Source organism: Pan troglodytes, chromosome 4, assembly GCF_028858775.2.
Source record: "Pan troglodytes isolate AG18354 chromosome 4, NHGRI_mPanTro3-v2.0_pri, whole genome shotgun sequence".
In the NCBI taxonomy this organism is placed as follows: domain Eukaryota; kingdom Metazoa; phylum Chordata; class Mammalia; order Primates; family Hominidae; genus Pan; species Pan troglodytes.
The window spans coordinates 38,557,416-38,582,153 of NC_072402.2; the positions used below are offsets into that span (position 1 = coordinate 38,557,416).

At 36.0% G+C, this 24,738-nt stretch overlaps 1 protein-coding gene across 8 annotated transcripts in view; it reads left to right on the forward strand.

Annotated features, from left to right (window-relative positions):
• WDR41 (WD repeat domain 41) overlaps positions 1-24,738 on the forward strand; it is a 177,747-nt gene that overhangs the window by 128,987 nt on the left and 24,022 nt on the right. For all 8 annotated transcript variants that reach the window (XM_054684288.2, XM_054684289.2, XM_054684287.2 and 5 more), the window contains 3 exons: positions 16,216-16,264; positions 17,801-17,932; positions 21,904-21,966. In XM_054684288.2, the coding sequence (XP_054540263.2) occupies positions 16,216-16,264; positions 17,801-17,932; positions 21,904-21,966 (244 nt within the window). The remainder of the gene's footprint in view (positions 1-16,215; positions 16,265-17,800; positions 17,933-21,903; positions 21,967-24,738) is intronic.

The following is a 24,738-nucleotide window of genomic DNA, read 5'->3' on the forward strand; positions in this document are numbered from 1 at the left end:
TACTTGTTGCTATGTCCTGAGAGACACTCCATTTATTAAAGTGGTCATTTTTGTGGGGAACTAATTATTTCTGGAAAGGTAAGATTTTGGACAGCTAAAGTTTTCTTGCGCTATATTTTACCCTAGTAAGTTGCTAGATTAAAGAAAATCTGATAATTTCTTATAATCACTAATACTTGGGTGTTAAGGAATCCTAAAGTTATTTTGTCCAGGAAAGTTAAATAATAAATACACAGTATGTGATCAGGTTGTGGACTTTAAATATTTGTATAAATTGTTAAGAGATCATGTTCATTGCTGTCTTTCCTCTGTGAAATATCCTCTTGGCTATTCCTATCCCGTAGTTAGAAGAGGACTCTGTAGAAGAGGCCAGCCTATAGAATAATGGTTAGTGTACAAATGCTGACATATATTTGGTTTAATTTTCCCCACAGTGGTGCTCACATATACTTTAGTTGTTTAATGATAGAGTAAATATTCTGTAAAGAGTAAAAAGCCATATGTGGGTATGTTAGTTACCTATTGCTCTGTCAGCTGTCACACCAAACTTAGTGGCTTAACACAACCCCATCTATTTAGCTCATTATTCTGCAGGATGGCAATTCGGGCTAGGCTCAGCTGGGTGAGTCTGTCTTTGCACCAGGAGCAACTGATCTTGGCTAGATTCACTTATGCCTCTGTCAGCTGGTAGATTGGCGGGGGCTGGCTGGTTCATTTCAGCTGAAAGTCTCAGCTGAAATGACTGTGGTCTCCCTCCATGTGGTTTTTCAGGTGCTTGTTCACATAATGATCATGGAGTTCTAATAGCAGCAGAAGGGCAAGCCCCAAAGTAAGACACTTTTCAAGTCTCAGCTTGCCTCGTGTTTGCTGCTGTTTCGTCAGCCAAAGCAAGTTAGGAGCTGGCACAAATTCAGTGAGTGGGTAAATAAACTTGACCTCTCATGGTAGAAGTAACTAAGTCCTATTGCTAATGGTGGTGGCAATATTGGGAGGGGGAATAATTTGTGGCCAGTTTGTGATCTACCACAGTGAGTCTAAGATAGATGAAGAAGCCTGCTTTTTGGCTTTTGTAATACAGTGATGATATGACTTCATGATTCACATTTAATTCTTTGAAAAGTCATCAAATTTACATATAATCAACTATGAAGTTTTTCGGTCATTTGCTGACCTGTAGAACTTTCAGTCTGTATGTTGTTTTTAAAAATTTAATTCTGTAGTGTACTAAAAAAGAAAAACCGAAAGAGTCATTCTTCGTAAGAAGCACACAGGAAAATCTACAAAGTATAAACATTATGAACAGAATTAACCGAATGTTTTTACTCTTAATAGTTTAGAATTATCTTTACCATTGCATATGTACATTATGCATTGTCAAATTAGAGAAATACCTTTCCAGTTTTAAAATTTTATATCATTATCCTTTTTTTGTTTCTTAGTTTTTGAAGACATTACACTCTGGGTTTTTTTTGGTCAGCTGTTATAATCCAGGTTTCACGCTTCAAGTCTTTAGATAATATCATCTTATTGAAAATTTTGCAGAAGGATTTTCTTGTTTTCTCAGTGGCTCAGCTAAAATCAGTGAGTGGAAAATTTTCTCGGATTGGTTTTTGAAGATACCCAATAAATCCTGTATAACCTAACAGACAGCTGCCTTTTCTTTTCTTCTTTAGTATTTTTTGAACATGAAGTGAGGGTCATATTGATTGAGAGATCACTAAAGAAGGCTAAGCCTCAGCAAAAGTCTTCCAAAAAATGGGCTGTGCTAAAATTGCATGTAATACTCTAGCGTTTGACACATTAAACTAAACTGAGTTCATAACACATTTTAAGAAGAGTTTTCTCCGTTGCTCATTTGACCATTCCTTGCTCCTTCAGGAAACAGACAAGGTTATGTAGGATGGTGATCATGACTGGAAAAGAATCAGATGACCCATGATGAAGTGCCAGACTGGAGAACAAAATGTGCCTCTAGGATGGTTGGTGAAGCTGTACATTCACAAGAAAGTAAATAAACTCAGTATAGCTTGATAATCCACTAAAAATGAACAATATGCTCATTTTAAAGGAAATATTCTCAAGCTAAACATATTCTTTCTTATACACTAACCTTCAGAGAACAGAAATCAGTATAGTTTAGATCCTAGGATCTGAGTTCCCTGGGAAACAGATAGTCAGTATAGATCCTTCTAGTACCTGGGTTCCCTGGGAAGGAGACACTAAAATGGAGACACTAAGCATGCAATAGGTTTATAAGAGAGAAAGCCAATGAAAGGAGAAGGGAGGAAGCAGAATTGGAGAAGGGAGGAAGCAGAATTGGATAAGGGGAGCTGTCTCAGACTCTGATGCAGATGTGACAAAGTTTCTGCCAGCCCAATGGGGACCGCTGGAGGAAAGGCTGCTTTTTAAGAGTTCTCTGCTGGATGTAAATAACTAGGGCTTTGTACTATTGCCTTGCTTAGTTATTTGCTGAGGGTCCTTCATGAAGAACATGCACCTGGCTTCTACTATCTTGCTTAAATCCCAGTGACTAGGAGCCGATTGAGCTAGTATAACTTTGGCTTGAAGGCAGAAATGGATCCTGAAGTCAACAGCTGGAGGCAGTCAGATAACTACATTCCTCACAGCTGGGCAGTGAGTCCTGTCTTGAAAGGGGGTCTGGAAGGCAGGTATTGGCATCTGCCACACTTCCACAGTTGTAAGTTGGTCTATTTTATTTTTAACTTGCATGAACATACTCATTGGCTATGTCTTTGGGCAGCTTTTTAAGAAACTGTAAGTATGCCATTGGTTAATAGTTATTTGATGGCTTGAAAAAGTTAATATTTTTAGAGCTATTAACGTACTTATGCCTGGAAAAAAGGGTATAACCAGAATCCTTTTTATCACAAATTCCAACAGCTACAATATTAATAACAGACTCCATATCTGGCATTTTTTTAAAGCACTTATATCCAGTGTGACGTTGACTTTAGACAACTTTATTATAGTAAATTTTACTAAAATCTGTTAACCAAATAGCTTTTCTATTTCTAAAGGCCCCTAATCCACCATGTGTGGTGAATGTGTTGATTGAATTTCTGTTGTTTTGCATCGTGCCCTGAATCAAGTGGGGAATTTCGGCAGTGTCATCACACAGATGCGTGTGCCACCCTTGCTGCTTTTCTCCTTATTTCTAATAATTTTGTCCTTTCAGCTTGTGTTTTGGAGCTGTAGCTGAGTTTCGTTTAGTTGGATAAGATGTTGCAGGGTTTGGGAGGATGACAGGAGTGAGTGAAAAGGTAATTGCTGCTTCATGCAGTAGCATAGAATCAAATTTTAGGATAAGGACAGCAAGTGTCTAACAGTATTTGAGTTTCAAATTTGTCATCTTAGCAGTAAAACTCTAATTTCTAGATAAAATCAGTCTCTCTCAACTACAAAATACCCTTACTCTAGGCATTTGAAAATTATTTTCTTGAACATCTTTCAAATGTAGCTTTAAAAATCCATCTGGCAACTTGAGCATAGATATAGGAAGTAACTGCAATGAATTGCAACATATCACATATGTTTAAATCCATGTGTTCATAATGATACTTAAAAAAGAGAACTCACCTTTGGAGAATGCTGGGGAACTAACTCATTCTGTTGAAAATTGGTAAATAAAAGGGCAGAGTCAAAATCTATACTGCCTTTCTTATATAAACTGTGTCTTGGGATCAGTAATAATTGACGAGAAGAAATTTCTCTGAAGAATTCAAGCTAGGAAGAATGATAGAATTAGAATATTGTAATTTTGCAACCTCTAATGCGTAGAGGAGGAAAACACTTTTCTTCTACCTATCTTAGATTCATTGATCAGGGCTCTACAACTTAGACATACAAAAGACAGGTTAATGAGCGAAAAAGAAGTATATCAATGCATACGTTGCATACACACACACACACACACACACACACACACGTACTCAAGTAACTTGTAGGGGTGGTTAAAACTTGGGCTTAGGCTGGGCACGGTGACTCAGCCCTGTAATCCTAACACTTTGGGAGGCTGAGATGGGAGGATTCCTTGAGCTCAGGAGTTTGAGGCTAGCGTGGGCAACATGGCAAAACCATGTCTCTATTAAAAAATACAAAAATTAGCTGGGCGTGGTGGTGCACACCTGTGGTCCAAGCTACTTGGGAGGCTGAGGTGGGAGGATCACCTTAGCTCAGGAGGTTGAGGCTGCAGTGAGCTGTGATCGGGGCCACTGACTGTAGCCTGGATGACCGAGTAAGACCCTGTCTCAAAAAAGAAAAATAAAACTTCAGCTTATATAGCATCTTAGCAGAACAAGAAATTTGTTGAGTGACAAGACAAAGGAAATGGACTTTGAGTTTCTTGGGGTGGCAAATTGTGAGAAGGCAAATATATGATGGAAACTGCTGGTAGAGAAGGGCTCATTAGTGAGGTTGGTTTGTGTAAACTCTTGGTGCCATCTCATCTGTGATAAAGGTTGTTATCCCCCTCCTGGTATGGGAAGGGGGGTGGAGGTTCTGGGGGCACTTTCCCAAGGGTGATGTGTGCTTTTTTTTTTTTTTTTCAGGTAGATGTGGGGAGGACAGAGCTCATTCTGTGCCTGCATTTTCTCAGTTGCCTTAAGCTGAAAATAATCATTATGTCAGAGTGGCATAGTTTGGGGTTATGTGCTCTGAACCCCTTCAAATGAAATAATGAATTTAGATGGCCTAAATCATAACATATACACATACACACACAAGATAGCCAGAAATTATATTTCCTGATGGAGTATACAATCTGCCTTTGGGGTGGTCTTACCAAAAAGTCAGATATGGATCTTATTTAGTCTCTAGATTTAACTATCAATTAACAAAAAATACAGAGGACAGAGGTGCATGTTGGATAACAGCACAGGAAAAAAAACCCAGACTGTGAGAACTTGACAAGACAGGTGACTTTTTTTTTCAACAAATAAATTGCAAGGAAAAACAGATGGAGAAAAAAATCATTAGAATAAAAGAGATATTAGAGATAAATCAACCAAGTGTACTATAGAAGCCTTATTTGGATCCTTCTAACTGTTTAAAAAATTATGATCAGCTAAATTTGATCATTGACTGGGTATTTGATGACATTAAGGAAGTAAATGTTAACTTAGGTGTGATGTAAAAGAGTCCTTAGAGATGCATTCTGAAATACTGACAAAATGAAATACAGTGACTAGGATTTGCTTCAAAATAATTTACAGAGGGGTTGGACTGGGTGCAGATAAGACACTAGTGGCCATAAATTGATAATTACTAGAGACAGGCAATGAGTACATGTGGCTTTTTATTATAATGCCCTTCTCTCCACTTTTGTATATATTTAAATTCTCCGTAATGAAAAGTTAACTATCTGTATTTGAAATAGAGGAAATAAAAATGCCAATTTAAAAGGTATTTATGCCTCTGTGAAATAAAATGTTTTCTTAGATATTGCTAGTGTTCTGAGTGTTCAGTGGAGAACCACCCTTGTTTCTCTTTGAGAACAGAATTTATTGAGAATAGTTGTAGGAATCATACAGATGAACATGAACATATCAGCTTCATAAAGTAATAACCGATACAAAACTGGATTACCGGATATGGCTCTTTTTTTTTTTTTTTTTTTTTGAGACGGAGTCTCACTCTGTCGCCCAGGCTGGAGTGCACTGGTGTGACCTTGGCTCACTGCAACCACCGCTTCCCAGGTTCAAGCGATTCTTCTGCCTCAGCCTCCCGAGTAGCTGGGACTACAGGCATGTGCCACCACACCGAGCTAATTTTTGTATTTTTAATAGAGACGGGGTTTCACCATATTGGCCAGGCTGGTCTCGAACTCCTGATCTCGTGTTCCGCCTGCCTCGGCCTCCCAAAGTGCTGGGATTACAGGTGTGAGCCACCAAACCCAGCCAGGATGTGGCTTTAATATATACCCACAGTGGATTTCCTTAACACTTCACCCTGAGTCAAGTAGACTTTTTCAATGAATCCCTGGGGCAACTGAAGAGTTGCCAGCCTCCCATTCAGATACAGGCTTACCTCAAAAATAAGAGCAGACCAGTATGTTCCCTCTCTCTGAACAGATGAATCTTCAGAAAACCCACAAGGGGCCGGGTACGATGGCTCATGCCTGTAATCCCAGAACTTTGGGAGGCCAAGGCGGGTGGATCACAAGGTAAGGAGTTTGAGACCAGCCTGCCCAACATGGTGAAACTCCATCTCTTCTAAACATACAAAAATCAGCCATGCGTGGTCGTGGGTGCCTGTAATCCCAGCTGAGGCAGGAGAATCGTTAGAACCTGAGAGGCAGAAGTTGCAGTGAGCTGAGATCACGCCATTGCACTCCAGCCTGGGCAACAGGGTGAGACTTTGTCTCAAAAAAAAAACAACCCAGAAAACCCACAAGGGTCTGAACTGAGCATGCCTAATTCATTGTCTCAAGCAAGTGGGGCAGAGAGAGACCAAGAATGTTTCTCTAGTAGTAGGAGTCCTCCATGGAAACTTGAGTGCAGGGGAATGGAGGTTCACCTAATAGAAGTCACACAGATTTTTTTGGTATTCTAATACTGTAATCTTTTTTTTTTTTTAAATTATACTTTAAGTTTTAGGGTACATGTGCACAATGTGCAGGTTAGTTACATATGTATACATGTGCCATGCTGGTGCACTGCACCCACTAACTCGTCATCTAGCATTAGGTATATCTCCCAGTGCTATCCCTCCCCCCTCCCCGCACCCCACAACAGTCCCCAGAGTGTGATGTTCCCCTTCCTGTGTCCATGTGTTCTCATTGTTCAATTCCCACCTATGAGTGAGAATATGTGGTGTTTGTTTTTTTGTTCTTGCGATAGTTTACTGAGCATGATGTTTTCCAATTTCATCCATGTCCCTACAAAGGACATGAACTCATCATTTTTTATGGCTGCATAGTATTCCATGGTGTATATGTGCCACATTTTCTTAATCCAGTCTATCATTGTTGGACATTTGGGTTGGTTCCAAGTCTTTGCTATTGTGAATAGTGCCGCAATAAACATACGTATGCATGTGTCTTTATAGCAGCATGATTTATAGTCCTTTGGGTATATACCCAGTAATGGGATGGCTGGGTCAAATGGTATTTCTAGTTCTAGATCCCTGAGGAATCGCCACACTGACTTCCACAATGGTTGAACTAGTTTACAGTCCCACCAAGAGTGTAAAAGTGTTCCTATTTCCCCACAGCCTCTCCAGCACCTGTTGTTTCCTGACTTTTTAATGATCACCATTCTAACTGGTGTGAGATGATATCTCATTGTGGTTTTGATTTGCATTTCTCTGATGGCCAGTGATGGTGAGCATTTTTTCATGTGTTTTTTGGCTGCATAAATGTCTTCTTTTGAGAAGTGTCTGTTCATGTCCTTCGCCCACTTTTTGATGTGGTTGTTTGTTTTTTTCTTGTAAATTTGTTGGAGTTCATTGTAGATTCTGGATATTAGCCCTTTGTCAGATGAGTAGGTTGTGAAAATTTTCTCCCATTTTGTAGGTTGCCTGTTCACTCTGATGGTAGTTTCTTTTGCTGTGCAGAAGCTCTTTAGTTTAATTAGATCCCATTTGTCAATTTTGGCTTTTGTAGCCATTGCTTTTGGTGTTTTAGATATGAAGTCCTTGCCCATGCCTATGTCCTGAATGGTAATGCTTAGGTTTTCTTCTAGGGTTTTTATGGTTTTAGGTCTAACGTTTAAGTCTTTAATCCATCTTGAATTGATTTTTGTATAAGGTGTAAGGAAGGGATCCAGTTTCAGCTTTCTACATATGGCTAGCCAGTTTTCCCAGCACCATTTATTAAATAGGGAATCGTTTCCCCATTTCTTGTTTTTGTCAGGTTTGTCAAAGATGAGATAGTTGTAGATATGCGGCGTTATTTCTGAGGGCTCTGTTCTGTTCCATTGATCTATATGTCTGTTTTGGTACCAGTACCATGCTGTTTTGGTTACTGTAGCCTTGTAGTATAGTTTGAAGTCAGGTAGTGTGATGCCTCCAGCTTTGTTCTTTTGGCTTAGGATTGACTTGGTGATGCGGGCTCTTTTTTGGTTCCATATGAACTTGAAAGTAGTTTTTTCCAATTCTGTGAAGAAAGTCATTGGTAGCTTGATGGGGATGGCACTGAATCTATAAATTACCTTGGGCAGTATGGCCATTTTCACAATATTGATTCTTCCTACCCATGAGCATGGAATGTTCTTCCATTTGTTTGTATCCTCTTTTATTTCATTGAGCAGTGGTTTGTAGTTCTCCTTGAAGAGGTCCTTCACATCCCTTGTAAGTTGGATTCCTAGGTATTTTATTCTCTTTGAAGCAATTGTGAATGGGAGTTCACTCATGATTTGGCTCTCTGTTTGTCTGTTGTTGGTGTATAAGAATGCTTGTGATTTTTGTCCATTGATTTTGTATCCTGAGACTTTGCTGAAGTTGCTTATCAGCTTAAGGAGATTTTGGGCTGAGACAATGGGGTTTTCTAGATATACAATCATGTCATCTGCAAACAGGGACAATTTGACTTCCTCTTTTCCTAATTGAATACCCTTTATTTCCTTCTCCTGCCTAATTGCCCTGGCCAGAACTTCCAACACTATGTTGAATAGGAGTGGTGAGAGAGGGCATCCCTGTCTTGTGCCAGTTTTCAAAGGGAATGCTTCCAGTTTTTGCCCATTCAGTATGATATTGGCTGTGGGTTTGTCATAGATAGCTCTTATTAGTTTGAGATATGTCCCATCCATACCTAATTTATTGAGAGTTTTTAGCATGAAGAGTTGTTGAATTTTGTCAAAAGCCTTTTCTGCATCTGTTGAGATAATCATGTGGTTTTTGTCTTTGGTTCTGTTTATATGCTGAATTATGTTTATTGATTTGCATGTATTGAACCAGCCTTGCATCCCAGGGATGAAGCCCACTTGATCATGGTGGATAAGCTTTTTGATGTGCTGCTGGATTCAGTTTGCCAGTATTTTACTGAGGATTTCTGCATCAATGTTCATCAGGGTTATTGGTCTAAAATTCTCTTTTTTTGTTGTGCCTCTGCCCGGCTTTGGTATCAGGATGATGCTGGCCTCATGAGTTAGGGAGGATTCCCTCTTTTTCTATTGATTGGAGTAGTTTCAGAAGGAATGGTACCAGCTTCTCCTTGTACCTCTGGTAGAATTCGGCTGTGAATCCATCTGGTCTTGGATTTTTTTTTGGTTGGTAAGCTATTAATTATTGCGTCAATTTCAGATCCTGTTATTGGTCTATTCAGAGATTCAACTTCTTCCTGGTTTAGTCTTCGGAGGGTGTATGTGTCAAGGAACTTATCCGTTTCTTCTAGATTTTCTAGTTTATTTGCGTAGAGGTGTTTATAGGATTCTCTGATGGTAGTTTGTATTTCTGTGGGATTGGTGGTGATATCCCCTTTATCATTTTTTATTGCGTCTATTTGATTCTTCTCTCTTTTCTTCTTTATTAGTCTTGCTAGCGTTCTATCAGTTTTGTTGATCTTTTCAAAAAACCGGTTCCGAGATTCATTAATTGTTTGAAGGGTTTTTTGTGTCTCTATTTCCTTCAGTTCTGCTCTGATCTTAGTTATTTCTTGCCTTCTGCTAGCTTTTGAATGTGTTTGCTCTTGCTTTTCTAGTTCTTTTAATTGTGATGTTAGGGTGTCAGTTTTAGATCTTTCCCGCTTTCTCTTGTGGGCATTTAGTGCTATAAATTTCCCTCTACACACTGCTTTGAATGTGTCCTAGAGATTCTGGTATGTTGTATCTTTGTTCTCGTTGGTTTCAAAGAACATCTTTATTTCTGCCTTCACTTTGTTATGTACCCAGTAGTCATTCAGGACCAGGTTGTTCAGTTTCCATGTAGTTGAACGGTTTTGAGTGAGTTTCTTAATCCTGAGTTCTAGTTTGATTGCACTGTGGTCTGAGAGACATTTTGTTATAATTTCTGTTCTTTTACATTTGCTGAGGAGTGCTTTACTTCCAACTATGTGGTCAATTTTGAAATAAGTGTGGTGTGATGCTGAGAAGAATGTATATTCTGTTGATTTGGGGTGGAGAGTTCTGTAGATGTCTATTAGGTCCGCTTGGTGCAGAGCTAAGTTCAATTCCTGGGTATCCTTGTTAACTTTCTGTCTTGTTGATCTGTCTAATGTTGACAGTAGGGTGTTAAAGTCTCCTATTATTATTGTGTGGGAGTCTAAGTCTCTTTCTAGGTCTCTAAGGACTTGCTTTATGCATTTGGGTGCTCCTGTATTGGGTGCATATATATTTAGGATAGTTAGCTCTTCTTGTGAATTGATCCCTTTACCATGATGTAATGGCCTTCTTTGTCTCTTTTGATCTCTGTTGGTTTAAAGTCTGTTCTATCAGAGAGTAGGATTGCAACCCCTGCCTTTTTTTGTTTTCCATTTGGTTGGTAGATCTTCCTCTATCCCTTTATTTTGAGCCTATGTGTGTCTCCGTGCATGAGATGGGTTTCCTGAATACAGCACACTGATGGGTCTTGACTCTTTATCCAATTTGCCAGTCTGTGTCTTTTAATTGGAGCATTTAGCCCATTTACTTTTAAGGTTAATATTGTTATGTGTGAATTTGATCCTGTCATTATGATGTTAGCTGGTTATTTTGCTTGTTAGTTGATGCAGTTTCTTCCTAGCCTCGATGGTCTTTACAATTTGGCATGTTTTTGCAGTGGCTGGTATCGGTTGTTCCTTTCCATGTTTAGTGCTTCCTTCAGGAGCTCTTTTAAGACAGGCCTGGTGGTGACAAAATCTCTCAGCATTTGCTTGTCTGTAAAGTATTTTATTTCTCCTTCACTTATGAAGCTTAGTTTGGCTGGATATGAAATTCTGGGTTGAAAATTCTTTTCTTTAAGAATGTTGAATATTGGTCCCCATTATCTTCTGGCTTGTAGAGTTTCTGCCAAGAGATCTGCTGTTAGTCTGATGGGCTTCCCTTCGTGGGTAACCCAACCTTTCTCTCTGGCTGCCCTTAACATTTTTTCCTTCATTTCAACTTTGGTGAATCTGACAATTATGTGTCTTGGAGTTGCTCTTCTCGAGGAGTATCTTTGTGGCGTTCTCTGTATTTCCTGAATCTGAATGTTGGCCTGCCTTGCTAGATTGGGGAAGTTCTCCTGTATAATATCCTGCAGAGTGTTTTCCAACTTGGTTCCATTCTCCCTGTCACTTTCAGTTACACCAATCAGACGTAGATTTGGTCTTTTCACATATTCCCATATTTCTTGGAGGCTTTGTTTGTTTCTTTTTATCCTTTTTTCCTCTAAATTTCTCTTCTTACTTCATTTCATTCATTTGATCTTCCATCACTGATACCCTTAGCATTTTTTCAATGTTATTTTATTGTAAATGTAATAATGACTTCAGGCAGTGATTATTGATGGGTGTTAACATCACACACACGCAAAAATGACCGCCAGAAATTTGTTTCCTAATGGAGTATACAAACTGCTTATGAAATGGTCTTACCAAAGAGTCAGATTTGAATTGTATTAAGTCTGTAGATTTAATGATCAGTTTTCTAAAAATACAGAATACAGAGGTGCATGTTAGATGACCACAGAGGAAAGTAGTCAGCAAAATCTGGGCTGTGAGAATTATACAGGAGAGACAACTAGGGTACATGTGCACAACATGCAGGTTTGTTACATATGTATACATGTGCCGTGTTGGTGTGCTGCACCGATTAACTCATCATTTACATTAGGTATGTCTCCTAATGCTATCCCTCCCCCCTCCCCCCACCCCATGACAGGCCCTGGTGTGTGATGTTCCCCTTCCTGTGTCCAAGTGTTCTCATTCTTCAGTTCCCACCTATGAGTGAGAACATGTGGTGTTTGGTTTTTTGTCCTTGGCGATAGTTTGCTGAGAATGATGGTTTCCAGTTTCATCCATGTCCCTACAAAGGACGTGAACTCATCCCTTTTTATGGCTGCATAGTATTCCATGGTGTATATGTGCCACATTTTCTTAATCCAGTCTATCATTGATAGACATTTGGGTTGAAGAGAGGCAACTTTTTTCAACAAAAAGATTGCAAGGAAGAAAAAGATGGAGAACAAAACCATAGAATAAAAGAGACTTCAGAGATATATCAAGCAGTTGTGCTGTATAGACCTTCTTTAGATCCTGCGTCTTACTGTACAAAAAAAATGATGAGATGATCATGGAAACTGTATTTTAGTTTTATCATGCATTAGAAAGTACTTGCAGGTTAGGTGGAAAGTTAACCACTGGGGTGCCTGTACTGCCATAATAATGTCGTATTAAGATTTTTATTTTTTCAGTGCCTTATGTAGACATTGAATACAGGAAGATTTATGGTTCAGGTTTATGGACTATACTTTTTATGTCCTTTAAGGTAACATTTGAATTTTTGGGACCTTCACTTTGTTGAAAGGCCTTCACATGAGTAAGAACTATTAAATGAGCATTTAGCTATTGGACATAAGAATTATTGTGAAAACAATTTATTTTTTACAAATCTTTATTAAGCTTTGCTGTAGTTTTCAGCCCACTGTTGGAAGGAACGAGAGAATACTTTCTCAGAGATGTTCAAAGAGAAGGTGTTTAGAGGGAATTATTTTTATACATTAAGATGGTTGTAAGTGAGAATTCTCTAAGGACTCATGATCTAGACCTTATAGCATCACATGGTAATGTTGCACTGTGAGTTCTTGAATGGCAAGAACAATCTCTTGATCTTTATTCTTAGGTTTAAGCATCTATATAGTTAGTGCTTAGTAAGTATTGAATTACCGAGTGACTTATGGACTATCATAATAAATTTAGTTCTCATAATTAGGGGATGAGAGGATGGAACATTCTAGGAGGTCTGCCATAGGTCTTTGTTAAACCATGTTTCACCTTGTTGAACTTGTTTTTCATGAATATAAGTTTTGCTTAGTCATTTAATTGTGTAGTCTCAAGGAGTATTTTTAACAACTTGGGTTTTTTTTGTTTTTTGTGTTTTTTTTGAGATGGAGTCTTGCTCTGTTGTCCAGGCTGGAGTGCAGTGGTGTGATCTTGGACTTGGTTTTAAGTTAAAGAAAAAACCTGAAGTATATGGATAAGAATTGGACAGGAATATGAAAAAATATAGAAATTTATTTTTGTGTGGTAGGGATTCTGGGTTTTAAATTTTTAAGTTTCTATTTTTTGTGGTAGTATACTTACATTAATTATGATAAAAGGAAAATATGGGGTTACATTACCATCATTAATGAATCTATTTCACAGAGCCCTTGAACACTTAAATGTTTGCTTATGCATTCACTTATTCATTCAACAAGCATTTCTTTAGCACTTAAAACCTGCCAGAGATAATCAGAGATTCATTAGACTGGCAAGTGCCATGTTATAAAGATAAAGATCAATAAATATGGTAATTCTTAGAGTTCATGATTCTAAGAAGCATATTTTTTTCTATTTTGACATCTCTAAAATTTGGACACATCATATAATTGTGTCTTTCAATTGTAATTGGCAGTATGTTTTCCTTAATGGTAAATAAAATAAGAGTGTCTTACAATTGATATCTTAGATTTGATGAAATACGGTACATTTCTAAACAATCATAAAGTTTTAAGATCTCAAAGCAAGAACCACATGTAAGGTGTCTTCACATTTCCCTAACTCCTAGCACGTAATCACACTGAATACATTTTTTGCTAATCGGTAAAGAAACATTTCTCTCAAAATCTTATCTTTAGGCTTAAGTTTTTGCTTTCTATTACTTTAGAATGTTTTTTAAAATTAGTATGTAAAATGTTATCTGGCAATATTACTATTCTTCCATTGGATAGAATAGCTTAAACTTTATTGACATTTTAATCCTTTTTTTATTTTATAGTTCATTACTTCTTTTCAGCAGTTACACTATACCTTACAATTAGGAATTCTTGGGTTGTATTTCCATTTCTGATTTGGAGATGGTTGAAGTGTATGCTTGACTGACTAGGATTTAGTTTAAGATAAACTGATAAAGTATAGCTAGTTTTTTGTTATCCATCATAATAGGATGGGTAATTGTAATTTGTGAATGATATCTCAACCCTTTATTAGTTTTTTTATGACAGGTACTAATATGTGTCAAAGTTATACTGGTTTGTATTTTAAAGCTTAATGTTTCCTCTTTAGGGGAGGTAGTAATAAACACTGAAATGGCAAAAAAAAAAAAAAAAATGGTAGCAATAGAATATATATAAGAATAGAAGGCCTGAATAATCTACCAACCAGGTAATTGACCTTGGAGCAATAAAAAATTGACTGTGATTTCATGCATTACTATTGAGCCTTATTTAGATTTAACTTTTGTTCCCTACTGATTGAATTAAAGTTTGAGGTTAAATGCTCTATATCCCATTTCTAAACTCTCAGCTGTTCTCAGTCATCTCTCATTGTGAACTCATGAAAGTCAAACATGATAAAACAATCATAAGAAGTTAAAAATTAGGGTTAGAAAAAAAGTATGTATTTTAAACTTGCTGTCTTCTAAATGCAATTTTAAGTTTAAAGAATCAATAGAAATTGATGTTTTATACCGAAGAACACTTAAGACCTTGAGTCCTGCCGTCCCCACCATCACTATACAAATAAAAAGAAATCAATAGGCCCAGAAACATAAGCTGCTAAAGATTTATTTCCAGCAACTATTTTTGATATTCAAGGTACTATTTACTAATCTGATTGAGAAAATGTAGATAATTAAGCATAGGAAATCTATTTTTATTTTAAAAATGATCATTTTCTTTTTAATCTCCGGATCTTTTATATGTTACATTTTAAAATAAGAATAAATGATAGGCATGGATTTAAAAATAACTCTTTGTGATTTTTAGCTAGTTACCTAAATTTAACAGGTCCATTCTGTTAAAAAGATAGGTAGTTCTGTATTTAAAAATTATTAAAAGACTGTCAGACTGTATTTGATCAATTTCATGTCTCCTGAATAATCTTAGTTCTAACAGTAGTAGATGTACTCAAAGGATTTTGAAATAAGAACTGAGTATTGGAATTGTCTGAGCCAGTGAAGGCACTGAACTTTGAAACTGAAGATAAGAAATTTGAACATGAAACTCAGTTTGGAGTGTTAAGGAAAGTATTTCATGACTGAAGTAGTGGGATTTTGTTATCTCATAAAGGGGTAAAAAATCCATTAGAACAGATGCTCACATAGCATCTGTTAATTATAAGGGGCCAGTTATATGTCATTCATAGCTGGCTTTCTTTAACACTACTTCTTTCTCTCATACTGAAAAAAAAAAAAAGCCTGAATTTGAGTGAAAGCAATATTATGGGGACAACTTTAAATTGATTCTGAGTCATTAAAAATTATTTACAAACTTGTGGATGACATTAACAGTAAATTATTTGACATGCTTACGATGTGATTATTTATACTACTTTGTTGGGTTAGTATAATAAGATGGTGAATTTTAGTATAATATGGTGATGAATAATCCTGTATGACAGGTTATTCCTTTTGATAGTGTTTGTGTTCAGAATATCTTCTACTCTACAGAATTTGGTGATTGTCCCTGTGATATGGTGAATGGGATATAAAAAGGAGAGAGAAGCTATAGCAGACTCTCACAGCTCATTTTTCATGCCATAAGACAAGCTTTACCTGTGCATTTCAAGCATCTTCACTAAAAAGCAACAAACCCTAAAAAATCCTCAAATCTTCCAAACCAAGAACAAAGCATTTATGTGGAAAGACTAAGGAGTTGAGCTGAGCAAAAGAGAGATCTTGACTTTAAATAATAATTATTTACAGAGAGAATAATAGAAGTAATGAATTTATTTAACATCGTAATCACTTCCTAGAATATCACTTCCTGTCGCTGAAGGCACTTGTCAGCTTGGTTTCATTTCACTTAAGTCAGGGATTTCTTAAAATCATAGAATTTTAAAGCAAAGAAGGACTTTAAAGATTATTTTTACATTTCTAGCAGTTTATTCTTTGTAAACTTATAAATGTCTTATTTATCTTTTGATCTTCCATACCTGGTACAGAAGCTGGAATGTGTTTCATAAATATTTTTTAAATTAGCTGAAATAACTTGATCTTCGTTAATATTAGTCAAAATACCACTAATAAGGTTTGATAGTTCTTAATCTTAGTAATTAAATGTCACCAGTGATTTTTTTTTTCTTGACCCTTTCTCCCTAACCAGATTTGCATCTGCTGGTGATGATGGAATTGTAGTTGTGTGGAATGCCCAGGTGTGTATTGATTATGTGTGGATTGTGTGATAAAGATATGATGATGTAGTTGAGTATGTATTCATATAAATACTATCTGGGGATACATTTGCATATCACTGTTAATTGACACATTAATATTTGAAAAGAGCTAATTAGGATAAATCCATATACAGTGGGGACCAGTATTTCATAATGAAGAGGGAAAGTTTTTTTAAATTGAGATTTTTTTTCCAGCTGGGTGTGGTGGCTTGTGCCTGTAATCCCAGCACTTTGGGAGGCCAAGGCGAACGGATAACTTGGGGCCAGGAGTTTGAGAACAGCTTGGCCAACATAGCAAGACCCCGTCTCTACTAAACATACTAGAAATCAGCTGGGCATAGTGGCACATGCCTGTAATCCCAGTTACTCGGGAGACTGAGGTTGCAGTGAGCCGAGAACATGCCACTGCACTCCAGCCTGGGTGACACAGCAAGACTGTCTCAAAAAAAAAAAAAAAAAAAAAAAAGTTTTTTCCTAAGAAACAAATGCCAAAGTATGAAAATTCAAAAAATACAAAATTTTAATCTTATTTAACAAAATTTAGGTTATCACTAGCTATGCCCTGACTTCCAAAATGAATAAATGAATTGTGTTGATTTTTGTGAGACACACAAGTTTTCTTTCAACATTGCGTAATAGCATAATGTAACATTTTTCTCATGTTTGACTTAATATTACAAAAGCCTTTTTTTTTTTAAATAAATACTTAAGGCTTCACCAGTTTCTTCAGAGCCTCTCTTCCTGATCATTTGTTACTCAAATTATTCTTTTTTGAAGTATCTTCCTCTCACCTTAATTTTGGATTGTTATCTAGTCTGACTGTGTCAGATCTTTATTTTTCAATGGCTTTGCCTGTGATAAAAGCAGTTCTTCAACATTATTTTCACCACATTCACGAAGTCCTGCAATCTTGGAAAGATTTACCATTTACCTTGTATTTTTGCATATTTACTACTTGGTAAATTAGTCAGAGACTGATGGATGAAGACATTGGATGGGTAGGAATAGATGTTGGTGTTAAATAACGATGGAGTGGAGACTGACTTTCTAAGTGGTTAATAAATGAGTGGATATATATACTTATTTGTGTGTAGGTACATATACAGTTGTTATGGTGACTTTTATTTTCTTCTATGACCTTATAACTGTGGAGACTTAAATAACAAATACTTGGACAATGAGGACTCCATATTTTTTTCCTGCAAACTAAATTACTGATGTTTTTATGCTTAATTTACACAATTATATTTTTAAATTTATAGAAAAAAATACTCAAAATTTTCTATAAAAATATACTAAAAATTAGCATTTTGTTTTAGAAAATAAAACTATAATTATGGCTGTACTTTCAGTGCTTGTTTAGATTCTGTGTGATTGCTTAAGTTAAATTCTGAATAAGTAATTTTAAATGGAATGTATATGTATCTTCTATATGGTAGTTCTACTTAATGTTGTCATTTATGATTATCTAAATTGTGAAAGCTAAGCCTATTAACATTTTTATTGGTATTTCAGACAGGGGAAAAACTTTTAGAACTGAATGGACACACTCAAAAGATAACAGCTATTATTACATTTCCTTCCTTGGAATCTTGTGAAGAAAAAAATCAACTCATCTTGACAGCCTCTGCTGATAGAACAGTTATTGTATCCTTTAATCTGGAAGAAACGAACAAGCTGTAGTGGCCTAAGGAGCCACTACATACATTATTAGTCTTTAGCTGATAGGGTCTTGTCTGTATATTCTTGTTATAGCAAAAATGATTTTTGTTCTGTTACTTATAAGATACCATTTATTAGGTATCTGAAAAGTATTAGACTGGAAATAGGAGGTTAAGGCTTGTTATTGATGGAAACTCCATGACTATTGCTGTTCTTTCCAGAGTTACTCTATCAGGTTGTATAAAATTGATGAAATGGGAAAATGTGGACTTAAAAATAATTTATTTTACTATCTCAGTTTGCTTTTCAATTTAGGGAAACAACGATGAGTTGGACTGGAGAATAATTTACATTTTTTTTCCCCACTATACAGCAGAAGAAACCAAATGGTCCCAACCCATAAAAATCTTTGGAGCATCTGAGTCTGATAGAAAAGTGAATTACTGTTTGTTCAGTGTGTAATATTTAATAATTAAAAACAATTTTATAAAAGTAAAATTACTTTTTCTTTACCCATACTTTTAGGTAAAAAGTTAAGATGGGATAGCAGTAGTAAAGTGCTTATGTGTAACAGGCATTGTTCTAATTGTTTTATATATATTAACTCATTTAATCTTTAAAATTAGCCCTTTGACATAGGTATTTTTAATTCTTTTTTTTTTTTTTTTTTGAGACGGAGTTTCGCTCTTATTGCCCAGGCCTGAGTGCAATGGCGTGATCTTTACTCACTGCAACCTCTGCCTCCTGGGTTCAAGCGATTCTCCTGCTTCAGACTCCCGAGTAGCTGGGATTACAGGCCTGTGCCACCACGCCCAGCTAATTTTGTATTTTTAGTAGAGATGGGGTTTCACTCTGTTGGTCAGGCTGGTCTCGAACTCCTGACCTCAGGTGATCCACCCACCCTGGCCTCCCACAATGCTGGGATTATAGGCATGAGCCACTGCGCCTGGCCTTATTTTTAATTATTCTTATTTACAGATGAAAAAAATAGAGTCACACAGAGGCTAAGTAACTTTCCCAAGGCACACAGCCAGTGTAGGGCAGAACTGGCAAGTCTGACTGCAGAGTCAGAGCCCCGAACCACTGCACTTCATAAAATGTTTTCTGTAAACAAACTCAGCCCTTTAATATCTGTATGAGGAATTGGCTTGGTGAAGTCCAGAGTCAAGTGCTATGGATAACTGTTGTCTTTCATTACTTTTATTTTTTTAAAAGAGGTTGTCAGATTAATTTTTTTTTTTTTTTGAGACAGAATCTCACTGTTGCCCAAGCTGGAGTGCAGTAGCACAATCTCGGCTCACTGCAGCCTCCACCTCCCAGGTTCAAGTGATTCTTCTGCCTCAGCCACCCAAGTAGCTGGGACTACAGGCGCCTGCCACCACATCCAGCTAATTTTTTTGTATTTTTAGTAGAGACGGGGTTTCACCATATTGGCCAGGCTGGCCTCGAACTCCTGACTTCGTGATCTGCCCGCCTTGGCATCCCAAAGTGCTGGGATTACTGTCATGAGCCACTGTCTCCGGTCATATTAATTTTTAAAAGTATATGCTTATCTGAAAGTTCTGTTTAAACAGTTTCAAGCATTGGTGAAGTTTTGGAGTAAGCCCAAAAGTATAGGTGTTTCTTAGGCTCTTATAGAACCAAGATACAGACTTTAACATGCTTTAAATGAGTTCATCAACTGAAGTGCTTTCTAGACAGATTGTTCATAGCTGAAAAAATGTCAAGAAAAGGTTTAAATGGGGATAAACTCTCTATACATACATACATATATACATACACACATATATGTATGTTTGTGTGTGATTATGATACAATGTAAACAAGGGCATAAAATTCTCTCAGATGGTTAGGTCAGAGTTGCTTTATTACTACTCTGTAGAGGCAAATATGGGATAAAGCTCTCTTTTTCAGTATCAATGTAATCTTTGCAAAAATAGAATTTAAAATACTGTATTAGACCACTCCTAAGACACTATAGCAATATTTTGAGGCAGTGATTAAAATTACATACAGAAGTTAGTAGCTGGTACAGTGTCACTATTAATTTTACCTGTAAATGATAGTATGGACTCATTTCCTTTGCTGAGTGATTTTTGTTGTTAGAAAAAAATTCTAGGCCGCTTATTTGGCAGTCTCTCTTACCCAAATGAATTCTAAATTTACTCTGCTTGGGTTTTTACTACAGGTTGAGCATCCCTAATCTGAAAATCCAAAATCTGAAATGCTCCAAAATCCAAGACCTTTTAAGCACTGACGTGATGCCACAAGTGGAAAATCTTATACCTGACATCATGTGACAGGTTGCAGTCAAAATTTTGTTTAATGCACAAAATTACCAAAAATATTGTATAAAACTACCTTCAGGCTATATGTATAAGGTGTATATGAAAAATAAATGAATTTTGTGTTTAGACTTGGGTTCAGTCCCCAAGATAGCTCATTAGGTATATGCACATATTCCAAAATCCAAAAAAAATCAGAAACACTTCTGGTCTTAAGCATTTTGGATAAGGGATACCCAACCTGTAAAAACTAACTTCCTTAATTAAATACTGAAGGTAGATAATTTTTTAAAGCGATAGCCTTAGGAGCTCAGGTTACTGAATATTAAATGTTCTGCTTGTGAATAGTGAAATAAGTGAAAAGGCTGTGAGATACTACTAGAATTCTGGTAAATATAAGGCCAGAAAACATTTCCTAATTACTGGGAGCATTTTTTGTATGCTAGCAGTTTTAGTATGTTATATACATAAAATGTAATTCTCATGATAATCTAGCTCCATCTAAAGCATGACATAGAATATAGATGGTCCCCAACCTAGGGTGGTTTGACTTACAGTTTTTCAACTTTATGATGGTGTGAAAGGGAGGTGCATTAAGTAGAAACTGTACTTTGAATTTTGAAGTCTGATATTTTCTCACACTAGTGATGCATGGGATGATAGTCTTTCCCAGTGCTGGGCAGCAGCAGCCTGGAGCTGCAGCTCCTTCCTAGTCAGCTATAAGATCACAAGGGTAAACAGCCTTACTCTACAGTGTACTGTGTTGCCAGATGACTTTTTTTTTTGCCCAACTATAGGCTTATGTAAGTGTTCTGAGCACATATAAGTTAGGCCAGGCTAAGCTATGATGTTTGATAGATGTGTTAAATGCATTTTGACTTAGGATATTTTCCACTTAGAATGGGTTTATTGTGGGACATAACTACTTTAAGTCAAGGCACATCTGTATAATAAAAATATAACAAAAGGCATTGGCCATGATAAGGTTAACTAGTTTGTGAAATTAGTTTCAATTTTTAATACATGCATATACATTTGTATACGTAGTACATACATGTATGTAAATGTGTTTTCAGACATGGTGTAAAATGTATTTCTTACTATAGGAAATGGTGTAAAAGTTTGAAAATCACTGTGCTTAAGTCAAACTGAACTTGGATGTTTTATGAGAGGCCCTCTGATTATATTAAATGCACATACAGGTAATAGTAATACACTGTTAGTGTCTTCTCGAATCGAGATAACAGTAGTAAATCATGCTATCCATATTATAGGGAGCTTTCAGTAAATATTAATGGACATGATAGTTTTTGGTATAAGTACTTTATGCTTATTAGATTATGGTAGGCTATTCTGGAGAATAAACTTTAAACAGTTGGAATATTTAGTGCTTGTAAAGATTCAGTACTTCAGACCATTCATTATGTTGGCATTTTCAAATAATTTGATAGTAAAATTTACCTCAAACTTATTTTAGATCATAAGCCTGCTTTGCTAAGTTGATGACTCACTATATGAATTCATTTTTGTGGTGGTATAAACACTAAATATTTTATGTTTGATTTAAAGATTTTCTAACTGCTTAACATTTGTGGCTTAATTGTTAATTAGAAAAGTTATAATTAAGATTTTAAAATTCTGTTTAGAAATTATTTCTTAACATAAATTTAGGTGTGGGATGGTGATACTACCAGACAAGTTCAGAGAATATCATGCTTCCAGTCTACTGTAAAGGTAAAATCTTAAGTAAATATGAGTTTTTATGACAATCTATTTTTGTCTCAGAAGACATGGTTTAAAGAGTTAGACGAAAGTACTTTTGTGGGTCTTATGAATTATTTCTTTCCACACACTTGTAGTCATTTGCTTCATGTAAGATCCGATTTTTGAGAGCACATGTATTAAGTGTTAGAATGTTTCAATTTGAAATTAGAGCAAGGGATAATCCCAATAGCAAGATAAGGAAAAAAGGTAGTACCTGGTATGTTTTTTGTAGGTAGTTCCAGGAAGAGATATTACTTGCAGAATGACCATAATAGTAGCTGGTCTGTTTTCTTTATACTTTGAATTTTAAATATAGAGTTATTTGTCCCATGACCTTTGCCTTCTCTAAGGTCACAAAGGCAAGACATGTCAGTTACTTAGTTTCAAAACTAAAAATCTTACCTGGCTAATTTGCTGTTACTGTTAGGTTTATTCCTTTTACAAACAATTATTAGTTGGGGCTAATGATATGACAGAAGCTCTGCTACGTTTTAGAGAAACAAACATAGATAAGACTTGGTTGCTTGTGATTCCTACAGAAATTAAGTGTTCAGAGAAAGTGCCACTGTTTTTTAGTAATGTAAGCAAGTTTTGGAAAAGATAGTAGTAGCAGTAGATGTTCCCTCATTTACTTTAAGGATAACTGATCTCCATATTGGAGCTCTTTTGTTTCTTTTTTTTCTTAATGTAAAAAGAATTGCTGTGTGCCAATAGGTAGAATAGTTCATCTTTTCCCAAAAAGGCAGAATCTCTGGTAGCCATCTCATGGCACTGTGCTGTTCAAAATATCAACTTAGTCAAGTTTCAGGGGAAGAAAGTGCCATGTACTATATATACTTTTATCTAACTTAACAGTGGATTTTTTAACAAGGCATTAAAAAGTATTGATTTGATTAAAATCTCTATACTTTATGTGACCTGAAATGATGTGCCTTTTACATTCCTTTAAAAATATTCTTGCTATCTGAAAAACTAAGGTCATTAAGTTTCCAATGAAAATATGTGGCTTGAAGGAACAAAGAGAAAAAAATTTAATGTATTTGGGGGAAATTCCTTTTGGTAAACTGTGTTATGAACTGGTTATAGGAACTGGTCACTAAAAAAGTATCTTATTCCAATATAGTGAAAGTAGTTTTAAAAGGGGTTTTACTGTAATGTGAATCAGCTAGATATTTGTGTCTGTTTTCTCCTGCTGTGATCCTGTTTCACATAAAAATTGTTAAAAAAATAGCATTGCACTCATTTAGTTCAGTGGTTCAGTTGTTCTTGAATAGATAGTTTATCCAAGAAATTTATATCCCTAATATGAGAAATACTATCATTTATTTTTTGAACTAACAAAATTTTTTATAAGGGTTGATGTTAGCAAGGAGATAGTGAAATTGGCATTTTATTGCATATTGAGACTATAAATTGATATGATCTTCCCGGAAGGTAGTTTGGCATTATGAATGAATCTAAATAAATTATTATATGCATTAATCCAGTGATCATTCTAGAAAACTCTTTAAAGGAAATGATCAGAAAATAGGGCAGAAATTTATGAACAGAAATGTGTACTACAAATACATTTTTATAAATGGATGATTGGAAGTGCCCTAAATGTCTTATAAGAAAATACATTATGGTAGATATATATACTAAAATTTATATTTCAGAAGAATATTAAAAGAGGAAAATGCTAGTGGTAAAATGTTAAGTAACAAAAACATATATTATCCTCAACAAAATATTATCAAACCAAATTCAGCAACATCTAAAAAGAATTATACACCATGACTAAGTGAGATTTATCCCTGGAATAAGCTTAGTTTAACATCTGAAAATTCATCAGTGAAATACACCATAGTAAGAATAAAGGACAAAAACCACAGGATCATCTCAACAGAAACAGAGAAAGCATTTGACAAACTCCAACACCCTTTCATGATAAAAATACTCAACAAACTAGGAATAGATGAGAATTTCCTCAACCTAATAAAGGGCTTCTGTGAAAATCTCAAGGCTAATTTCGTATTAATGGTGAAAGGCTAGGCTGGGTGTGGTAGTTCATGCCTGCAATCCCAGCGCTTTGGGAGACCAAGGTGGGTGGATTGCTTGAGCTCAGGAGTTCAAGACCAGCCTGAGCAACATGGTGAAACTTCTCTACAAAAAAAAAGAAAGAAAAATTAGCCAGGTCTGGTGGCACATGTCTGTAATCCCAGTTATTTGGGAGGCTGAGGTGGAAGGATCACTTGAGTCCAGGAGTTCGAGGCTGCAGTGAGTTGTAATTGTGCCACTGCACTCTAGCCTGGGCGATAGAGCAAGACCCTGTCTCAAAAAAAATAATAAAATAAAAATTTTAAAAAGTGGTGAAAGACAAATAATTTCCCCCAAAGATCAGGCACAAGATAAGGATGTCTGCTCTCAGCACATCTGTTTAACATTGTACTGGAGGTCCTAGCCAGGGCAGTTGGACAATAAAAAAGATAAATGACATCCATATTGGAAAGGAAGAAATAAAACTGTCTCTATTCCCAAATGACATGATCTTGTGTATATAGAAAATCCTAAGTCCACAACCAAACTATTGAGGCTAGTAAATGGATTTAGCAAGGTTTCAGGATATAATATCAACACACAGAAATCAATTGTATTTCTATTCACTAGCAATGAACATTCCAAAAATTAAGAAACAATTCCATTTACAGTTGCATCCAAAAGAATAAAATACTCAGAAATAGATTTAGTCTGGGCGGGGTG